The sequence below is a fragment of the Motacilla alba genome, chromosome 28, assembly GCF_015832195.1.
Source record: "Motacilla alba alba isolate MOTALB_02 chromosome 28, Motacilla_alba_V1.0_pri, whole genome shotgun sequence".
Lineage (NCBI taxonomy): Eukaryota > Metazoa > Chordata > Aves > Passeriformes > Motacillidae > Motacilla > Motacilla alba.
Window position 1 is genome coordinate 4,173,170 of NC_052043.1, and position 18,675 is coordinate 4,191,844.

An 18,675-nucleotide genomic window follows, 5' to 3' on the forward strand; every position below is an offset into this window, starting at 1 on the left:
CTTGCAGATGGACTCCATAACTCTGCAGACCTGTGGAGTTCCCCGGGTGCCATGAGCCAGTCGAGTTACGGTGCCATGCTGGGCAGCTCCTCGTCCCCGCTCCCGCAGTCCAGTGGCTTCAACAGTTTACACCAGCACGAACGCATGGTAACGTGTCCCCGCGGCCGTGTCACCTCCCTGGCACCTTCTCCCATGGCTGTGGGCCCAGGCCCCAGATGCTGAACCACACCTTTTCCAGGGCCCCTCTCACCCTGCTCCCCCTCCCTGCCAGAACTACCAGCTGCATTCAGGAGAGGTGAACGGCGGACTCCCCTCTGTGTCCGGCTTCTCCTCAGCCTCCACGGCGTACGGAGTGTCCAGTCACACGCCCCCGATCAGCGGCACGGACACCATCATGGGTATGGCCAGTCACAGAGGGACCCCTCGCTCCACAGCCGGGCACAGGCTCACCTGGACAGCCAGGGCCTGTGCAGACCCGGTGCCTGAGGCATCCGACACACCCAGACACCCTGGGTCCCTCGTCTGTCACCTGTGCCTGGAGTCACTGCCCAGGGAGGAGGCGCAGGGAGGTTCTGGCTGCTGGAGCTCCTGAGTGCTGCTCTGGGGGTTTACACCTCATGGGATGGGTCTGGGAGAAGCCCAGCAGCTCTGGTATTATGTCCTGGAGGTGCTGTGGCTTAGATGAGTTGTGGGATGGATTTACAGCTGTGTGAAGCTGCTCCCCTAGATCCAGAATGGGAATGTTCGTGCTGGGTTTGGATACCACATTAACCGCCGAGTGCTTTAATCTCTGACCCTGCTGAAGCTGTTACTGAAATGAGCTCGTGCTCCCCAGGAAATGAGGATCCTGACCCACAGATCTGTAGAAAAGACCTTGTTTTTCTGTGGAGAAGGAAGTTTGGGATTCACAGAATGAAAGTATCATTGAGGTTGGAAGAGACCTCTAGGCCCATCCAGTGCATTGGTGGTTGTTGGGGTTTGAGATGCCCCATGGCAATGGCTGTGCTGCAGCAGAGGTGGCTGGTTGCTGTTGGTGGCACTGCACCTCCAGCCCAGAGCTTGGAGAGATGTCCTTGCAGCCCCTTGATGGCTTCCAGGGGAAGGTGCCCCATGTCCAAGCTGCTCCAAGCTAGAGAAACATTTGATTTTCAAGCAAAGCACTAAAAGCAGAAAATTTCCACCCCAGAGCAGGTGACCCCAAAGAAGGTCCTGTAGGGTACTGTGTCCTTCTGGGGTCTGGGGTCTTGGCAGTGGCATCTGTGTCTCTCTTGGCAGGTAACAGAGGAACCACAGCCGGGAGCTCTGGAGACGCGCTTGGGAAGGCTCTGGCCTCAGTAAGAGTTTGGGATGGTCCTGACCCAATCCCAGTCCTGCTGCTGCAGGGACCCTCTGCCCAGCAGGGAACATGCACACATTTGGTGATTGCACCCCAAACCCCCAGCAGCCTCCGAGGGAAGGCTTTCCCCTCTCCATGTGTTGTCATCTCAGTCCCAGCACCTTATGGTGGATGGGGAAACTCAGGCACTGCAGGTTGTGGTGGCCCTGCAGCCCCATCTGCTGCTCTGTGCCCTCCCAGCCTGGTGCTGCTCTGCCTAAACCACCCTACACAGACCTTGTGGCAGGACTTGCAGGTCCCAGTAGTCCTTGCCCTGTATGTGCTGGTTCAAACTGGAGGGCACTGGTCTCACTGGGTCACCAGAGAGTTGCCTCTGTCCCATTCAGTGATCTTTGCACCGTGGCAGAGGGGTGCTGACAGTGCACCCTGAGAGCTCCTGCTTCCTCCTGAGAGGGGACCTGAAGAGCAGAGGCTGCACTCGGGGGTGATGGTAGTGGGGACAGAGAGAGACCTCAGGGTTAATGGGGGAGCTGGGGGGAACTGGGCTCGGTCGTTGTGCTTGACTGTGGGTTTGGGAATGGAGGTCCCAGCAGGTGCTGGGTGCCACTGGGAGGGGACAGCTAGCTCAGGGTGGCACTGCTGACCATCCCGCTTCTGTCCCTGCAGATTTACTCCCCCGACCACTCTAGCAATAACTTCTCCTCCAACCCCTCCACCCCGGTCGGGTCCCCGCAGGGCCTCGCAGGTAAGTGACAATGTGAAGGGTTAAAGGGGGGTGGGGTTTGCTTTGGGGAGCTCCCAGGCAGTGAATTTCCCAGGTCAGCCCCAAACTCTCAGTCCAGGGCTGGCAGCAACCCCAGGACCTTCTCCTGCCCTTCCTGACCCTGTCCCTGCATGTCCCATCTCAGAGATGCTGTGGATGGATTTGCCTCCTGTGGGAGAAGCGCAGTGGGACCTGGGAAGCAGCCATGGTTAAAACCCATGTTCAGCACCTGCTGAAAGCCCATTCCTGGTCCCCGCGGGCAGGACAGGTCCTGTTGTGCTCAGCAGAGCTGGTGCCCAGGCTCCCTGTGCCCGGGGTGCAGCATAACCTGGCCCCGAGGTCACAGAGAGTCCCCGAGACCGGGGACATTGGGATACGTCTGGAGGCCTGAAGGGCTGAGCCAGAGCAGAGCTCGTAGTGCCACGCATGCCACAGTGTCCATGCAGTGCCATGCAGCCCTGTGGTGGCCCATGCAGTGCTGTGGTAGCCCATGAGGTGCTGCAGTGGCCCATGCAGTGCCACAGTGGCCCGTGCAGTGCCGTGGTGGCCCATGCAGCCGTGGTGGCCCATGCAGTGCCACAGTGGCCCATGCAGTGCCGTGGTGGCCCATGCAGTGCCATGGTGGCCCATGCAGCCGTGGTGGCCCATGCAGTGCCGTGGTGGCCCATGCAGTGCCACAGTAGCCCATGCAGTGCCGTGGTGGCCCATGCAGTGCCGTGGTGGCCCATGCAGTGCCACAGTAGCCCATGCAGTGCCATGGTGGCCCATGCAGTGCCGTGGTGGCCCATGCAGTGCCATGGTGGCCCATGCAGTGCCATGGTGGCCCATGCAGTGCCACGGTGGTCCATGCAGTGCCGTGGTGGCCCGTGCAGTACCACGGTGGCCCATGCAGTGCCACAGTGGCCCATGCAGTGCCATGGTAGCCCATGCAGTGCCGTGGTGGCCCATGCAATGCCGTGGTAGCCCATGCAGTGCCGTGGTGGCCCGTGCAGTACCACGGTGGCCCATGCAGCCGTGGTGGCCCATGCAGTGCCGTGGTGGCCCGTGCAGTGTCATGGTAGCCCATGCAGTGCCGTGTGGTGCCGCAGCAGCCTGTGCAGGGCCGGGTGGTGCTGGTGTGGCCCGAGCAGTGCCGTGCATGGCACGGTGGCCGGTGCGCTGCCGCGGTGGCCCAGCTTCCAGCCCCATCTAGTGGCAGCCGCGGCCATGGCCGGTCCCCAACTCTGCGTTTGTCCCCAGGCTCGTCGCAGTGGCCGCGGGCGGGCGGAGCGGGTGCCTTATCTCCCAGTTACGAAGGGAGCCTCCACACTTTGGTGAGTGGCACCAAAAATTCCGGGTTCTCCTTTTCTCTCTCTTCCCTCAGGGCTTGGGGGTGAAGGGTTTTTTGGGTGGCACCCTCTCCCCTGAGCACCTGGAATCAGCTGGTTGGCCAGGGATGGATGTTTGGGTAGCAGCAGCTGAGCAGAGCCGAGTGCTGCATCCCAGACCTGGAGTCCCCCTGCAGCCTGGCACCCTCCCCCTGCCCCAGCCCAGGCTCATCCCGGGGCTCTGGCCCAGCCCAAGGGATTCCTGGCAGGTTTCTCCCTGCCCTAAACAGTTCCACTCGTGACCCATCGTGCCTTTGGGGACTGGCACTGGCTGGGGGGGTTATTTCTCTCCATCCCTGCCCTGTGGCACCTCAGTCCAGGATTGCCACCAGCCATTCTGTAGTGCAGAGCAGCAGGGGGCTGCTGGCTTTATAGGATTGCAGTCATGGAATTGGATTGGGATCATGGAAAGGTTTGGGTTAGAAGGGCTCTTAAAGCTCATACAGTTGCACCCCTGCCATGGGCAGAGACACCTTCTGCTAGACCAGGGTGCTCCAAGCCCCGTCCAACCTTGAACACTTCCAGGGATGGGGCACTTAACACAGACCTGTCTCTGTCCTGCCCTTCCAGCAAAACAAAATGGAAGACAGGTTGGATGAAGCCATCCACGTGCTGAGGAACCACGCCGTGGGCCAGACCTCTGCCATGCCCAGCAGCCACGGGGACATGCACGGGCTGCTGGGCTCAGCACCAGCACACAGTGCTGCTGTGGGCAGCCTGGGCCAGGCCTTCCCCGCCTCAGTCATGGCCCTGGGGAACAGGCACCCGAGTCTGGTGAGTGTGGGAGCAGTGTGGCAGCTGGCAGGGACACGCTGGGGACATGTGTCACATGTGGTGTGACATGGCATTCAGGGGGACGTGTCCTTTGGTGCAAGAATAGCTCGGTGTGGTCCAGCCTGGGTCAGGTGCTGGCAGTGTTGCATGGGTGACAGCCACAGAAGTCACTTCCCATGTTCCTGCAAGGGAGAGCTGAGTCACAGAATCCCAGAGTGGTTTGGCTTGGAAGGATCTCAAAGCTCATCTTGTTCCACCTCCTGCCATGGCAGGGACACCTTCCACTGTCCCAGGCCCCATCCAGCCTGGCCTTGGACACTTCCAGGGATTCAGGGACAGCACAGCTGCTCTGGGGACATTGAGTCCAGCCTTGGCACAAGTTCTGTGTGCCTTTCCCTTGTGCCCCTTCTCAGGGCAGGCAGAGGTGGTGAGAGGGCTCCTCTTCTTTCCCTGCGACATGATTGAAAACCCCTCTAAACAACTTCAAGGTATCTCTGGGATATGCAGGGAGGAGAAGAGGGATCCAGTGGGTACAGGAGAGCCACATGTCACCAGGAACTGTGAATGGTTTGGCAGGCACCACATCTTTCTGTGGTGTGTGAGGGCTCATTCCAGCTCCAAGGAATGTGGTGGATCCAGGGTGCCCTGGGCACACAAGTGCTGGAGTCCCATGCACGGTCACCTGGGTCCCCCCTTGTCTAGAGGTTGGTGACCACAGCAGCACATTTTTGGCAGAGCTGCTTGCCCGCTGCAGCAAACAGTGACACATCTCCAGTCTCCAGAGAACCAGCTGTGATCCCCTTCCAGGCTCCCTGGATTCTGCTCCTGAGCAGGGAATGAAATGTATCCTCTGTAGGCTGCTGCCAGCTGGGGAGCCCCAGGGCTGGCTCTGTCCTGTCAGTCCCCAGCCTGTGTGGCACTGCCTCAGGACTGTGGGCTCAGAAGGGGCCCTCACCAGCCCCTTTGGAGCCAAGTTCCTGTTGCTGGGATGTCCCTTGCTCTGGTGGCACTGGGGAAGTGGCAGACGCAGTGGTGCTCCATGGACGCAGGACACGTGTCCTCTCTGCTGTGCTGGCCTTGCACCGGGCACACAAGGGCTTTTCCTCGGGGTGGGGGACAGCAGTGACAGGGGCTCTGGGCTGAGTGCAGCCCCTGCTGCAGTGTCCCCAGCATGGTCCTGGAGAGCTGCTGCTGCAGCAAGCTGGCTCTTCCCTCCTGCATTCTGGAGCTCCAGGGGTGGGAGGGTGAGGGCAGCACCCAGCTGTGCCTCAGCCTGCTCCGTGGAGCCCGGGGGTGGCCTGGGGTGACAGCTCAGGTGAACGTCCCCACTGCCTGCTGGCCGTGACACGTCCGTCCCTGAGGCTCGCTCTGCTCCTTGTGCTGCAGGTGGGAGGAGGCCACCCTGAAGATGGGCTGTCCAGCAACCCCAGCTTGCTCCACAACCATGTCACACTTCCATCACAGCCCAGCTCACTGCCGGACCTCAGCAGGCAGCAGGACACGTACAGTGGTAAGGCAGCTCTGCACGGGTGCTTTTGGGGCTCACCTGTTCACAGGGTTCACCTGTGCTGAGCGTCACCTGCTGGGGGCTGTGGGGAGTCCCCTGTGGGGCTTGGGTCCAGGCCTGTGCAGCCTGGGAGGAGATGGATGATGTCCCTGCAAGGCTGGTGCTTCCTTGCAGTGTTCACTGGGCAGTTTTTACCTGGAGCCTTTTCCAGAGGTTTCACAGTCCCAGAATGGTCTGGCTTGGAAGGGACCTTAAAGGTCATCCCCTTTTTACCCCCTGCCATGGCCAGGGACACCTTCCACTGTCCCAGGTTGCTCCAAGCCCTGTCCAGCCTGGCCTTGGGCTCTGCCAGGGATCCAGGGGCAGCCCCAGCTGCCCTGGCACAGGGTGCCCACCCTGCCAGGGAACAATTCCTGCCCAGTACCCCATCTAACCCTACATGTTTGACCTGTAGTTTCCCATTCCCCCTGCCAGGTGTGGGTGCACAGTTCCCAGTGCTCTGTTGTGTAGGTTGGGTTTCCAAATTGGAAGTAAGGGAGGTAAGAGGGAGAATGGGGAGCATCAGCAGGGCACAGGCAGCACCTTCACGTCTTCCCCAAGTGTGGAGCAGCAACGCAGGATGAGTTTGGGATGCCACTGCGGGAGCAGAGCCTGGGGACCCCCCCAGCCTCCTCTGTGGGTCAGGCCCCTCAGGCTCTGCATGTGGCTCTGCTCTCTGCAGGCTTGTCCGGGGGGCTGGGCCGGAGCAGCGTCTCCTCAGGAACGAGCGAGATAAAGAGGGAGGAGAAGGAGGATGAAGAGAACACGTCGGTGGCAGATAACTCAGAAGAGGAGAAGAAGGAGCTGAAACCCTCCCGGAACAGAACAAGGTGCTCTTTGAACAGGTCTCTCCCTTCACTTTCTCTGTTCCCAGGCCAGGGGTGTTTGGGCTGGGGTCCAGCTGCCAGGACCCACCAGGCACTGGGCTTGGCCTGGTTTGGCCTGGGGTCATCCTGTGGCACAGAGCCCCCAGCCCCTGCCCACCCTGGAGCCTGGTGTGGTCTCACACAGCCTGGGCTCCTGCTACTGGCCCAGAGGAAAGGGTCCCTGCCACCCTACTGCTGGCTCCTGTCCCTGTGGCCTCAGGGCATCCTCACGCTCCTAAAGCAGAGGCAGTGCCCGCCTGTGCGGGCACTTGGGGCTGTGCAGGGAAGGAGCAAGTGCTCAGCCCCAGTCAGACACAGTTTGCCCCCTTTCCTGCCTTGGGGCATCTCTGCTGTCTGCTTTGGGCTCCTGTGTCCTCTGTCACATCCAGCCAGAGGAGTGGCAGTGGCTCAGGTGGAGTCCTTCAGCGTGTTGGCTGCTCTGCGGCCTTGCCACCGGCTTGGAGACCTCAGCTGGTGATGGTGCCCAGAGAGGCAGTGCCAGCCCCACTCCTGCCCTGGAGGCAGAGGGCTGCATCTTCCCAAATTCCAGCTGGGGATTCCAGTGTTGGCCTTCACCTTGTCTGGGACCCTGCACTCTCCTGGCAACAAGCTCAGGGCTTAATCACATTGTGTTTTCTTTCTTTGCTGTTTAAAAACAAAAGAAAACAAAAAAGAGGCAGAAGAAGAGCCTTAGTGCTTGTCTCCGAAGGCCCTGCGTGTCTCTGCGCGCGGCACAGGCCGGCAGGTCGTGGCAGGGCACGCGGGGGGCTCGGCATCTCGGCGCGTCACCGCGTGTTTCTTGTCTGTGAGTTGACCGGTGCTGAGAGTGCACACGAGGAATGTCCCTGTCTCGTTCTTATTTTAAACCATTAGTCAAGATGAGGATGAGGAGGACGATCTTCTTCCCCCAGAGCAAAAAGCCGAGAGAGAGAGAGAAAGGAGGGTCGCCAATAATGCCCGTGAGCGCCTGCGGGTTCGTGACATCAACGAGGCCTTTAAGGAGCTCGGACGCATGTGCCAGCTGCACCTAAACAGCGAAAAACCGCAGACCAAACTGCTAATCCTACACCAGGCCGTATCAGTCATACTGAACCTGGAGCAACAAGTTAGAGGTCAGTGAGGGTCCCGGAGTGGTGATATTTTACGTACCTGATCGGCACGGGGCTGTCTGTCTGTCTGTCTCCTGTGACGTGCTGTGGTGCCTCGCACTGTCTCTCTCCCCTGTGGCCTTGGGGACCAACCCAAGGCTGTCGATGTCCTTTTAATTTTTTTTTTTTTTTGCCTTTTTGCATCCATCCCTGCTGTTCTCTCCTTTGTCCCCCGCTGCCACCGCGTGTGCTGCATGCTGGTCCCCGTGGGGACGCCTGTGCTGTCCTGCTTCCCCGCAGCCAGGAGCGCTCAGCGCTTGGCCAGCAAAGTGACAGAAACCCCGCTAGAGAATCTCCCGGAGGGGTCCAGCTCTGCCGTCCCCAAGGGCTGCTCTGAGCGCAGAGCCCGTTCCTTTCCCCTCGGTGTGCCCCATGGGGCTCTGTGCTCCTGTCCCCCGTGTGGCGCCTGGCAAAGCCCTGGGACCGCGGCAGCTGTGCGAGGGCAGCGGGATGCCCCGGGCTGAGCAGCCCTCGCTGCGCTGGTGTCCGACACGGGCTGGGAGCACTGTGCATTCTGAGCCAGCCTCTGCCCTCACCGGGACACCCTCAGGGCACGCTGGCTCCCTTCCGCACGTGTGCCCCGTGGTGTGTGTGCACCCATGGCAGGGAGGGAAGCGAGGGTGGCTGTCCCGGCTGTCCCCGCTGTCCCAGGACGTGGCTGCTTTGTCCCCATCCCGCAGTGCATGCTCCTGCCCCGCCCTGCTCCGCCTGCAGCGCGGGCCGGGCAGGTTAACCCCTTTCTCTCTGCAGAGCTGTGTAACACGCGTCGGGGGCTGTGCCTGCCTGTACTCCTCTCTGCTGGCCTTGCTGTGCCTTGATGTTGGAGTCCTTTGTGCCTCTCTTCAGTTTGTAATTTTTTGCCTCTCATAACATGTATATTTTTTCCTGTCTTCTTTTTTAATTTCCCCTTCCTTTTGATTTTTTTTTTCAAGTTTTTACTTTTTGGTTCTGTTCTTTCCAATCTCCTACAGACATGCCCCAGCCGTGACCTCTCGGTGGTCCCACTCTACCTTGTACTTGCTGCTCACGGATCCCAGGCAGGACGGAGGGTGGGGCAGGGCTTAGGCAGAGTTGGCACCGTGTTCATTTTGGTCTCCCACGCTTGTCCCTTTTTAAACCCTTCCTGGAGGCAGCCAGAGAGGTGGCTGAGCCCTGCAGGCTCCCTCAGCAGATAGTGCAGATAGGCAGTGTCCCCTCCTTGGGTTTGTGCTGCTTTCCAGGAGAGAATCCCACCCTCACACCCCCTCTGGCAGCACTGCCATCAGGTCCCTGTGCGCCCAGGGGGCTGCCAGGATCCTCCCACTGCCACAGCGGCTGCAGGAAGGGAAGGGAGGAGACTGAGGGGTTTTAGGCTGGTTGGTGACCCTCAGGGGCTCAAGGCAGCCAAAGCATCCCATCCTCACACAGTGCAAGCTGCCAGTGGTACGTGCCGGTGCTGGGGACACGGCTATGTCCTGTCCAGTGTGACATCCAAGCCTTGTCCCTGCTGGGCGAGCCACCAGCCAGGAGTGGCCACCAGCAAGGACCCGCAGCCAGCAGCCTGTGCCGGATGAAGGATCTGGGTCCCGCGTGGGGCCAGGTGCCAGGATGGCCCCGTTCCCCCCCTGTGCTGGGTGTGTGGAGAGGAGGTGGCAGTGTGAGCTGGGGCAGCGAGGAGGGGACACAGGCAGGGACAAGGCAGCGAGGCGAGGGTGCAGCAGGGCCGGTGGGCAGCCCTCAGCCCCACACAGGCAGTGCATGCCCGGGGAGCCCCTGCTCCCCCTTCACATGGCCGTGCACTGTCCGGGGGCTCTCCGGGAGGGCTTTGACTCTGCAGCCCCTCTTTGCTAAAGGCTTATCCCAACATGACTCCCCAGGAGTCCGAGGCCACAAGCTGTCCCAGTGTCAGGTCTCACCCAAGGACTCTCCTCAGATAGGTGTCTTCCTGCAAGAAGTTTTGCTCTGGGGGAGAAGGTCGTCTGCATTTAAATTGGGGCTTTCGAGGGGATGGGCAAGGCCACGGTTCAAGGTGCTGCCAGCACAACTTTGCTTCCCCCATCCCTGCCTGTGTTGGGCATCCCTGGGGTGCTGTCAGCAGTGGGGGCTCTCCCTGAGCTTCTGACTGTGCCTAGGAAAAATACCACCCCTTCTGGCAGGCTTTTGGCTGTGTGGAAAGACCGGGATTCAGTGTCTGCATCCGAGTCTGGTCCTCAGAGCAGCCCTGGCTCCTGGTCCCTAAGAGGCTGCCAGGCCAGGCTGCTCCTGCTGCTGCAGCACCCCTGCTCCAAACACCAGCACTGGAAGCTGCAGATGGAATTTGGGAAGGAAATCTTACAAAGAAGGATTTGCTTCCTGCCAAAATCTTTCCATGGGGGACGAACCTGACGTTTTTGGCAGAGAGCCTCCCCCAGTCTTCAAGTTTTCAGTTGAAAACAAACAGGAAGGCAAAATTTTGCCGAGGGTAGAAGGTGTTGGTTGGTGATGCTGCATCAATGCCCACCCTTGCCCCCAGTGGCCCCTCCAGCCCCCTGGGCACCCGGCCCCGTGCTGGCAGCACCTTCCCTGGGCTTGCAGAGGTGACACAGCCTGGGCTGCTCTGGGAAGCACCCGGAGGAATTGGCTTTGCAAAGTGAGGCCGTTTGGGCCATTTCCAGTGGACACCCGGAGCACTTCCAGCACGGCAACATAGAGCCCCCCTCGGTGGCACCCCCTGACTAACCCCTGTGGTGCTGTGAACCCAGCAGTACAGACGAGGCCTTGTCACTGGAGGACAAAGATCTGAGGGACCGGGAGAGGAGAATGGCCAATAACGCCAGGGAAAGGGTGCGTGTGCGGGACATTAACGAGGCCTTTAAAGAGCTGGGACGCATGTGCCAGATGCACTTAAAAACGGACAAAGCACAGACCAAACTGATCATCCTGCAGCAAGCGGTGCAGGTCATTCTGGGCCTGGAGCAGCAAGTACGAGGTATGGTACCGCTGGCAGGTGCATCTCGGGGCCTGTCTCTCCCCCTGTCTCTGCATGCTCATGCTTCTCTGTCCTGACTCTGCTTTCGGTCTGAGCTGTGTGTTTGCAGCACCAGCAGCACCTCCGGCTGCTGAGCTCTCCCTGGCCCGGGGTGGATTTGAGGCTGCTCTCTCTCTCTGCTCACGCTTAATATAATTTGGCACCTGGATCCCATTAAGCAGCTTTGGAAAATTCAGTCCTCAACTCTTTGAGTGCTGAGGCACTTGGAGGTTCCTGTAACAAGCACATGGAGATGCCCTGGCACAGGTTGCCCAGAGCAGCTGTGGCTGGATCCCTGGAAGTGTCCAAGGCCAGCTTGGCCAGGGCTTGGAGCACTCTGGGATAGTGGAAGGTGTCCCTGCCCGTGGCAGAGGGTTGGAACAAGATGGACTTTAATATTCCTTCCAACCCAAACCATTCCATGATTCCATGAGGTGGGGATGCAGCAGGGCCTGGGGTTCTGCTCGAGCAGGAGCCCGGCAGGATCCTGCAGGGACTGTGGGCAGCAGCTCATCTCCTCACACAGGCCTGCCTGGGATGGTCTCTGCTGTCCCTCTGGGATGCTGCTGCCAGGGGTGATGCTGTTGCCCAGACTGAGGTTGCTCCCCTCCCTTGCTGTTTTGGGCACAGAGCGCAATCTGAACCCAAAAGCGGCCTGCTTGAAGCGTCGGGAAGAGGAGAAAGTGTCCGGAGTGGTAGGAGATCCCCAGATGACACTGTCAGCCTCACATCCTGGTCTGGGAGATGGTCACAACCCTGTTGGACACATGTAAAGGTACCATTCCCCACCTCTGATCCCACATGCCAGCGTGGGTGCAGCCCTGTGCCCATGCCCTGCTCTGCTCTCGTTGGTCAGCCCTGCTCCCTCAGCAGCAGCCTTGCTTCATTTCCCTGAGATCAGTGACTCGCACGCAAGGCCTGGCACAGGGTGCCCAGAGCAGCTGGGGCTGCCTCATCCCTGAAGTGTCCAAGGCCAGGTTGGAGGGGCTTGGAGCAACCTGAGATAGTGGGAGGTGTCCCTGCCATGGCAGGGGGTGGAATAAGATGAACTTTAAGGTCTCTTCCAGCCAACGCATTCCATGATTTTCCCTCTCTGTGTGTCAGATGCCCCATGGACCCCCGAAGCCTCTGGCCTGCAGGAGAGTGCAGGCCCATAGCTGGGATGGGGGTGGTTGGAGCTCTCTGGGTGGGCTCAGCTCAGCTCTGCACCTCCCAGTCCTGACCCAGTTGGCTACTGGGAACCAGCAATTCCTTTTCCTTACGGCTCTGTGAGAGGGAATGCCAGGGCCCAGAAATGCCAAGAGAGTCAGAGAAGGTGGAAATCCTCTGGGGAGGCTGTGGCAGGCACAGGCTCCAATGGGCTGGTGCCACTTGTAAGGGACCCTAGGACCATCTGAGCAGTGCAGAGGATGGTGGGGAGATTGAGCAGATCCAGGAGTGGTGGGTCAGGAGCTGATCCCATGGAGTTCATGGAGAGGACACAGTCCCTTGGTGTCCCCTGCCCCAGTGGGTGCCTGGGGATGGCCTGACCAAACCAAAGGCAAAGCTCAGCTGCAGCCCTGCCCAGCCCTGCAGGGGACTCACAGCCTTGGGGCCCCCTGTGCAAGGAGCACAGTTTTATTCTCATTTGGGTTTCCATCACTTCAGACTTTTATTTTCTTTTTTATTTGATTTTATTTGTAGATCTTTTTGTTCCTCTGGATATGGAGATCTGTAGAAAGAAAACCCTCGGTGTGACCTGCAACCCTGTTGATCCATAAACTGTAGTACTGCTCATACTGACACACGCAGACGGATCCTGGCGTGACGTAAGGGGTGGAAAAAACACTTTGTCAGAAACAAAACGGAAACAAAAAATTGCCTTAAGTATAAAGTGCAGAACAGTCAATACATATCACTCAGTTAGGAGGGGGTGGCGTGTTCTCTTGGCTTGTTCACAAGCAGCCAGCAGCAAAATTGTGCCTAAGCTTGATATTTCTTTTTTAAAAAAAAGAACATTAGTTATGAGATTTTTTTATGTAGAACAAATAGCAATGCCTTTTGGTTTTTTTAGCTTCTTTTGCATATGTTTTGTAAGCAACGAAAAAAATTTTTTTTGTATAAAAACATGTCTTGTACCCTCCGCTTTTCTGCTGCTGTTTCTATAGTTAACGTTGCATCTTTAGGATCAACCAGAATATTAAAATTGTATTAAGAGAGACTGGATATAAAGAGAGGAATTCTCAGATTCGGCTCGGAAAGCCACTAAAAGCGAATGTAGCCACAGTGAGGGAATGTTCTTCCTTGCCTGGCTTGTACCTTCCATGACAAAAAGCAAACTCGTGCTGAATTCACCATCTCTTCTTCGGCCACTTCTGATTCAGGAAAAGGAAGTTCAACAGCAAAGCCAAGCGAGTGGCAGCAGTGCTCCCGCTCCCCGGGCAGGGACTGAGGTGCTGAGGTTCCTCTGTTCCGGAGATGCCCCGGCAGGGACTGAGGTGCTGAGGTTCCTCTGTTCCGGAGATGCCCCGGCAGGGACTGAGGTGCTGAGGTTCCTTTGTTCCGGAGATGCCGAGCCCCCGGGGCAGAGGATGTGACCCGCAGCTGTTCCGGAGCACCGGGGAGGACGAGCTGCTGGGAGAGAGCAGCCCCGGGTGGAGGAGAACCGAGGGACTGAGGCACTTCCAGGTGAGCAGAGCAGCACGGGATGCACGAGGGAAGCGCCTGTTCCCACAGGCCAGAGCTGCCAGAGGCACTTCCAGGAGCAGCACTGAACAAAGACCAAGTGAACAAAGCTGCAGCGCTGGCAAGAGGCAGAGGCAGCGGGAGCAGCAGTGGGATACGGGGCCGGGAAGCCGGGCAGCAGCAGACTGAGGGTGCTGGAGGCAGGGAAGGAGCAGCGACCTGGCCGCTCCAGCCTGGGCAAAGCCGTGAGCAGCTGCGGGATCCCTCCTTGCACCGGAGCCGTCGGAAATGCAAAATGCCGCCTCAGGGAGAGGGGTGGCTTCACACCCCGCTGTCACCTGCTGTCACATCGACCAGGCATCCTTGGAGGCAAACTGAGCTCAGCACTGCCACGGGATGTGAGTGGCCACCGTCACCTGCACATGGGCTCCCCTCTTGGCACTGGGATGGAGGGCAGCAGGAGCTCCTGTCCCTGTGCCCCAGCAGCCAAGCTGGGCCAGCTGTCCCTTCACTCCAAGGGATTCCCAGTCACTCCAGACCACTCTGGTGTGCTCAGCAGGAAGAGGATCCCTGGCAGCCCCTCTGGGTGCCCTGGAGGTGCTGGGCAGTGCTGAGCTGCAGCAGCTGGTCTGGAGATGGCCATGGAAAAACGTCCACCAGGAATTTACTCTTGTTTCTTCCTTCTCCTTCCCCTTGTGAAACATTTTGTGCCTGGTTCTTCCCAGCTCTGCAGAGCCCAGTCAGGCAGGATGGTGCATGAGACACGGCTACTGGTCTGGGGGATGTGGGGAGCTCTCTCCCCTGCAGGCTCCAGCCTGGGCTCCTGGGGAAGCTGTGTTGCTTTGGCACGGGGAAAGGGAGGGACTGGCAAACAGGATTAGGTCCTGTGGCACTTCCCAGCAGCCCCAGGCTCTTGGCATAACCTGGTGCTCCTCCATGTGCTTTGTGCTCTGGCAAGCCCTGCTGGAAGTGCTCAGGGCAGTGCTTATCTCCCACCCGCACCTGGGCACTGGGGCCTCAGCCCCTGTGGCAGCTCCAAGCTGAGCCACTCCAAGTGCCAGGGCAGGATGGGACTGTCCCTGCTGCCCCTGGCCCTGCCCTGGGGCTCCCCATCATCCAGCCATCACTCTGAAGCTTTTGGCTGCTCCCAGCATTCCTTCTGTATGGTGAGACCTCAGCTCATCCCTGGGAAGAGCAGGAAACTGAGTGGTTCCAGTAGCCCAGGTTCTTCTTGCCCGTGTCAACAGACACATTTTAGCCTAATCAGCTTGTTAGGTTGCAACACGTCCCTCCCTGGGGCTCTTCTGGGTGCTGAAGCAGTGGGCAGGGAGATGGACGAGGTTTTCCTCCCTGTGTGACAGCCTTGACTCCCATTCATGCTCTGGAGTGCAAGCTGGCGGGCTCAGCAGCTGCTCTCTGTTTCATCCGTGACAGTTCCTGCTGCACTGGTGACAGTGCTGGGGCTGCAAAGTACCCACTGCTCAGGGGGTTTGGCTGGCTCAGTGCCCCTGTCCCAGGGCCAGGAGGGATGGAGCAGTGTCCCAGCTCTGGAAAGCTTGAAACCCTACAAAAATATTTAAAGGTTGTTCACAAACCCTTTGATTTTGCCCCAAGAATTGGAGGTGGCAGTAATGGACGATTGGACTTAAAGGGACTAGTCAAGAAAAATCCATAAATTCAACAAAATTAGAAACCTGAGAAGATTTATGAGTTGTTCACAAATTTGCTGAACTTCTTTATCCCCTCCTAGTCCCGCAGGCCAAGGAGGAATCCTGATGAGCCAGATCCTTTCTCACCATCCCTGAATCCCCAGGCATTTAGGTGGTTTAAGATGTTACTTTGACAGCAAATCCAGCCAACGTCCCTCCATGGCAAGGCTTGGGTGAAGATCCTTGAGCATAAGCCCTCAGAGCCAGGGTTTGGAGAGATCATCTCAAAAGCACAATGTAGGGGGTGGCAGTGCTGTCCCTGGAGCTGCTTTGATAGCACAGTGACAGCTTTGTGTGCCAGCCCAGTGTGGCCTCAGTGGCATCTCTGCTTTTCGGGTGCTCAGGGAACAATTGGGAAGAGCAGCAAGGAACAATTCTTTTGTCTTGCCAGTGTGCTTGGCTCAGTGTGAACATGGTGCCTGTAACCTGCCAGGGAAAGTGGCTTTTCTAAAAACAACCACTGCCAGCTGCTGTCCCCAAAATGCCACCAGCCCAGCCCTGAAATGTCACCCTGTAGCAATTAAACTCTTGTCTTTAGGTGTTGTGGTCAGCGAGGGCCAGGTCTGCACCCTCCCCAGCCCACAGCTCTGCTCCATTCCACTTGGGATCTTAGAGATCCCCAGACCTGCTCCTCTGCCTGGCTGTGCATGCCCCGCAGCAGTGCTGCTGCCAGGAGAGGTGTCACAAGGGGCTGACATGCTCTATGGTGCCATTTATTCCATTTTCTCCCTCTCTCGGCCTTTGCTTGCATGGCTGCTCCTGGGGGCACACGCCCTCCTCTTTGGGGGCCACCGAGCCCCCCCAAAGCTTCCTTCATCAGATGGGGCAGCTGCCTTCCCTTCTGTGCAGCTTCTAGTTCCTCTTTCCCCAGGCTGCATGAGTGAAGCAGCAGAACTGGGACACTGCCATGGGACATTTCCTGTGTCCCCCCCGGGGCCTCCTGTTGCCCCGCTCAGCCAGCCCCCTGCCTCCCTGCACACAAGCTGTGCACGCCACAGGACTGGGGAGCATCTGGGATCCAGCCTGTGAACAGTAAAATTGCAAATTGTTGGGTTTTCTCCCTTTTCACCTGCTTTTTCCCCAGAACAAAGCAGCTGCAGCCTCCCATGGGTTGGTGCTCAGGCAGTGGTGGCAGCGTGGCTGCTCCTGCTCACAGGGGCAGAATCCCAGCTGTGTGGCAGTCGCCCTGCCCGTGACCCCCATTCCAGCTGTGTGGCAGTCACCCTGCCCGTGACCCCCATTCCAGCTGTGTGGCAGTCACCCTGCCCGTGACCCCCATTCCAGCTGTGTGGAGTCACCCTGCCCGTGACCCCCATTCCAGCTGTGTGGAGTCACCCTGCCCGTGACCCCCGGCAGATCCACTCACAGCCCCAGCCAGTGGCTCTCGGGGCTCGCTGCGTCCACAGCTACCCCCAGAGCTGTGCTGGCAGGAAGGATGGACTCAAGCTGTGGTTTCCTCAGGAGGCTGTAATTCCAGTCAGGGCAAGAAACTGCTCTCCAAGGTCCTTTGTGTCTCACCAGTGTCCCCACTGAAGCCAGCAGCCTTTGGGCCCTTGCTGGGTGGTTCCAGTTGTGGGGGCTTTGGAAACCCCCAATCCCCTGCACCCCTTGAGCTTGCTGCCAACTTTGTGGCCAGTGGAACCCGAGTTCCTCTTGCAGGCCCTGCTGTGCTGTAGTGGGGAGCCTGGGCCAGCTCCAGTTCCATCCCTGGGCTCTGGGAGGTGAAGCAAAGCTGGGGATGGAGCTGGGCCAGAAGAAGCCTTCAGCCCTCACTGCAACGCTGGCTAACCCAGAGCAAGCCCTGGCCACTGGACTCCCCCATTCCTGCCTGACACCAGCAATAGCAAGGCCTGTTTTCTGTACCCCGAGCTTGCACAAGGTCTTTGCCCTGTTAAAAATCCTATGCAAATCTTCTCCCTCTCCCCTCTCCCAGGGCTCTGCAGATCCCAGCCCATTCTCTCTGCTCTTGTCCGTGATTCCTGCTCCCTGCTGCCCTCAGGGTCCAGCTTCATTCCCGGCAGCTCCAGAAGCATTTTGGGACCTGTGCTCTGGAGCTGGGAGGGGGCAGATGAGACTGCAGGAACACCCAGCTCGTACTGAGCACTGAACTGGAGGGGGCAGGGCCTGGTCCTGGGGCTCCTCCACGCACCCTTCATCCTCCTATGCCTTCTGCTCGATGCTGGTGGGGCTCTGCCAGCATCCCTCATCCCCCAGCCCCCTGAAAGGAGCTTTCTTCCACCTTGCTGCTGCCCAGGCTGCCCTGTTCTAACACCTGAGCCTCAGGCTTGGCTGGGGCTGCTCTTCCTTCCGCCACCCCGAGACTAGAGGGGTGTTTCCCTTCCTCCCATGCTCCCCAATCTCTCCAGCCAGCATCTCTGAGCTGTTTCCCTTTGCAGAGGGGCAGCCCATGCCAGCAGCTGCCCATCGGCCGGGGTGTGGGCAGGAGGATTTGGGGGTGGGTGCTGCCAGCGTTCCACAGCACAGCTGCCTCTCCCTGCCCTTGGGGACCTGGTGCTCTGTGCTTTGATTTCCAGGACAATTCAGCCCTTTTGGGGAGCCAGCAGCGCTGTGCCTTGGCCTGCAGGACTCCCACGGGGAGGGGGACTCTGGTCGGGAGGGTGTGCAGGCTGCTCCTGACCTTCTGCCAAACCTTGTGTGGCCGTCTGCAGCCCAGCCCCGGGCCAAGGGCACTCCTCTCGTGGGTCTCCACATTGGTATCTCTGTTGCCCTGGTTTTGTACCCCTCCTGCTCCTCAGGGCTCGCCAATCACGCCCTGGCCCAGCCAAATCCGTGCTGTGGCGGAGGGCGAGGCTGTAACGCTCAGCCCGGGACATCTCAGCTCAGCCCAGGAGAGCAGAGGGGTTTCTGCTTCCAAAGGGGGTGTCCTGGTCCCGAGGCCTTTGGCCAAAGAGCCTCCCCGTGCCCAGCATCCCTGGGCCGTTCCCTGCGTCCCTGGGCCGTGCCCGGGGAGCCGTGGAGCTCCTGGAGGCAGCGAGCTGGGGACACCGCGGGTCCCCCCTGCCAGGGCCACGTCTTCCCAAATCACCAGAAGCCACCAGCTTTTGAGCAAACCTTGTACCGTGGAGCCAGCCGGGAGGGAAGGAGCCGCGGGAAGCCCCGCAGCAGCCGCTGCTCCTGAGCCAGGAGAGGGGAAAGAGGCGCCTGGGGAGGCAGGACAGGGAGGATCCCAGCGCCGGGAGTGACCTGTTGGGTGCCGAGGAGCTCTCGGGGGAAACAAAGCATTCCTGGGATGTTCTTTATATTTTTGTAGGAATGGGGGGTGGGAGAGCAGATGGGAGATGCCTGCGGAAGTTGTTTATTTTTAACCCTGTAGAAAGTTATGGGTTGTTTTTGGTTTTTGGCCTTTAAAATAAAAAATGGTCCTTGCTTTTGATGTTTATGCTGCCTACCTGTAAATCCAGATGTACTTAAGTGGCTGAAATCCTTGTTCTTAAATCAGATACACATTATAGTTTTGAACTATATATATAGTAAATATATATATATATATGCCTA

General features: G+C 58.9%; 1 protein-coding gene across 19 annotated transcripts in view; it reads left to right on the forward strand.

The window, feature by feature from the left end:
* The window catches only part of TCF3 (transcription factor 3), a 79,848-nt gene extending 63,418 nt beyond the window's left edge, over positions 1–16,430 (forward strand). For 6 of the 19 annotated variants that reach the window (XM_038163692.1, XM_038163709.1, XM_038163698.1 and 3 more), the window contains 11 exons: positions 8–147; positions 239–398; positions 1,276–1,334; positions 2,003–2,081; positions 3,339–3,412; positions 4,037–4,240; positions 5,627–5,750; positions 6,469–6,631; positions 7,526–7,764; positions 11,417–11,561; positions 12,470–12,908. In XM_038163692.1, coding sequence (XP_038019620.1) covers positions 8–147; positions 239–398; positions 1,276–1,334; positions 2,003–2,081; positions 3,339–3,412; positions 4,037–4,240; positions 5,627–5,750; positions 6,469–6,631; positions 7,526–7,764; positions 11,417–11,559 — 1,385 coding nt within the window. In that variant the 3' untranslated portion in view covers positions 11,560–11,561; positions 12,470–12,908. Of the gene's footprint in view, positions 1–7; positions 148–238; positions 399–1,275; positions 1,335–2,002; positions 2,082–3,338; positions 3,413–4,036; positions 4,241–5,626; positions 5,751–6,468; positions 6,632–7,525; positions 7,765–10,520; positions 10,748–11,416; positions 11,562–12,469 lie in introns of all 19 variants that reach the window. The other 13 variants (XM_038163701.1, XM_038163702.1, XM_038163703.1 and 10 more) reach the window with 9 other exon arrangements.
* Positions 16,431–18,675: the final 2,245 nt, after the last annotated feature.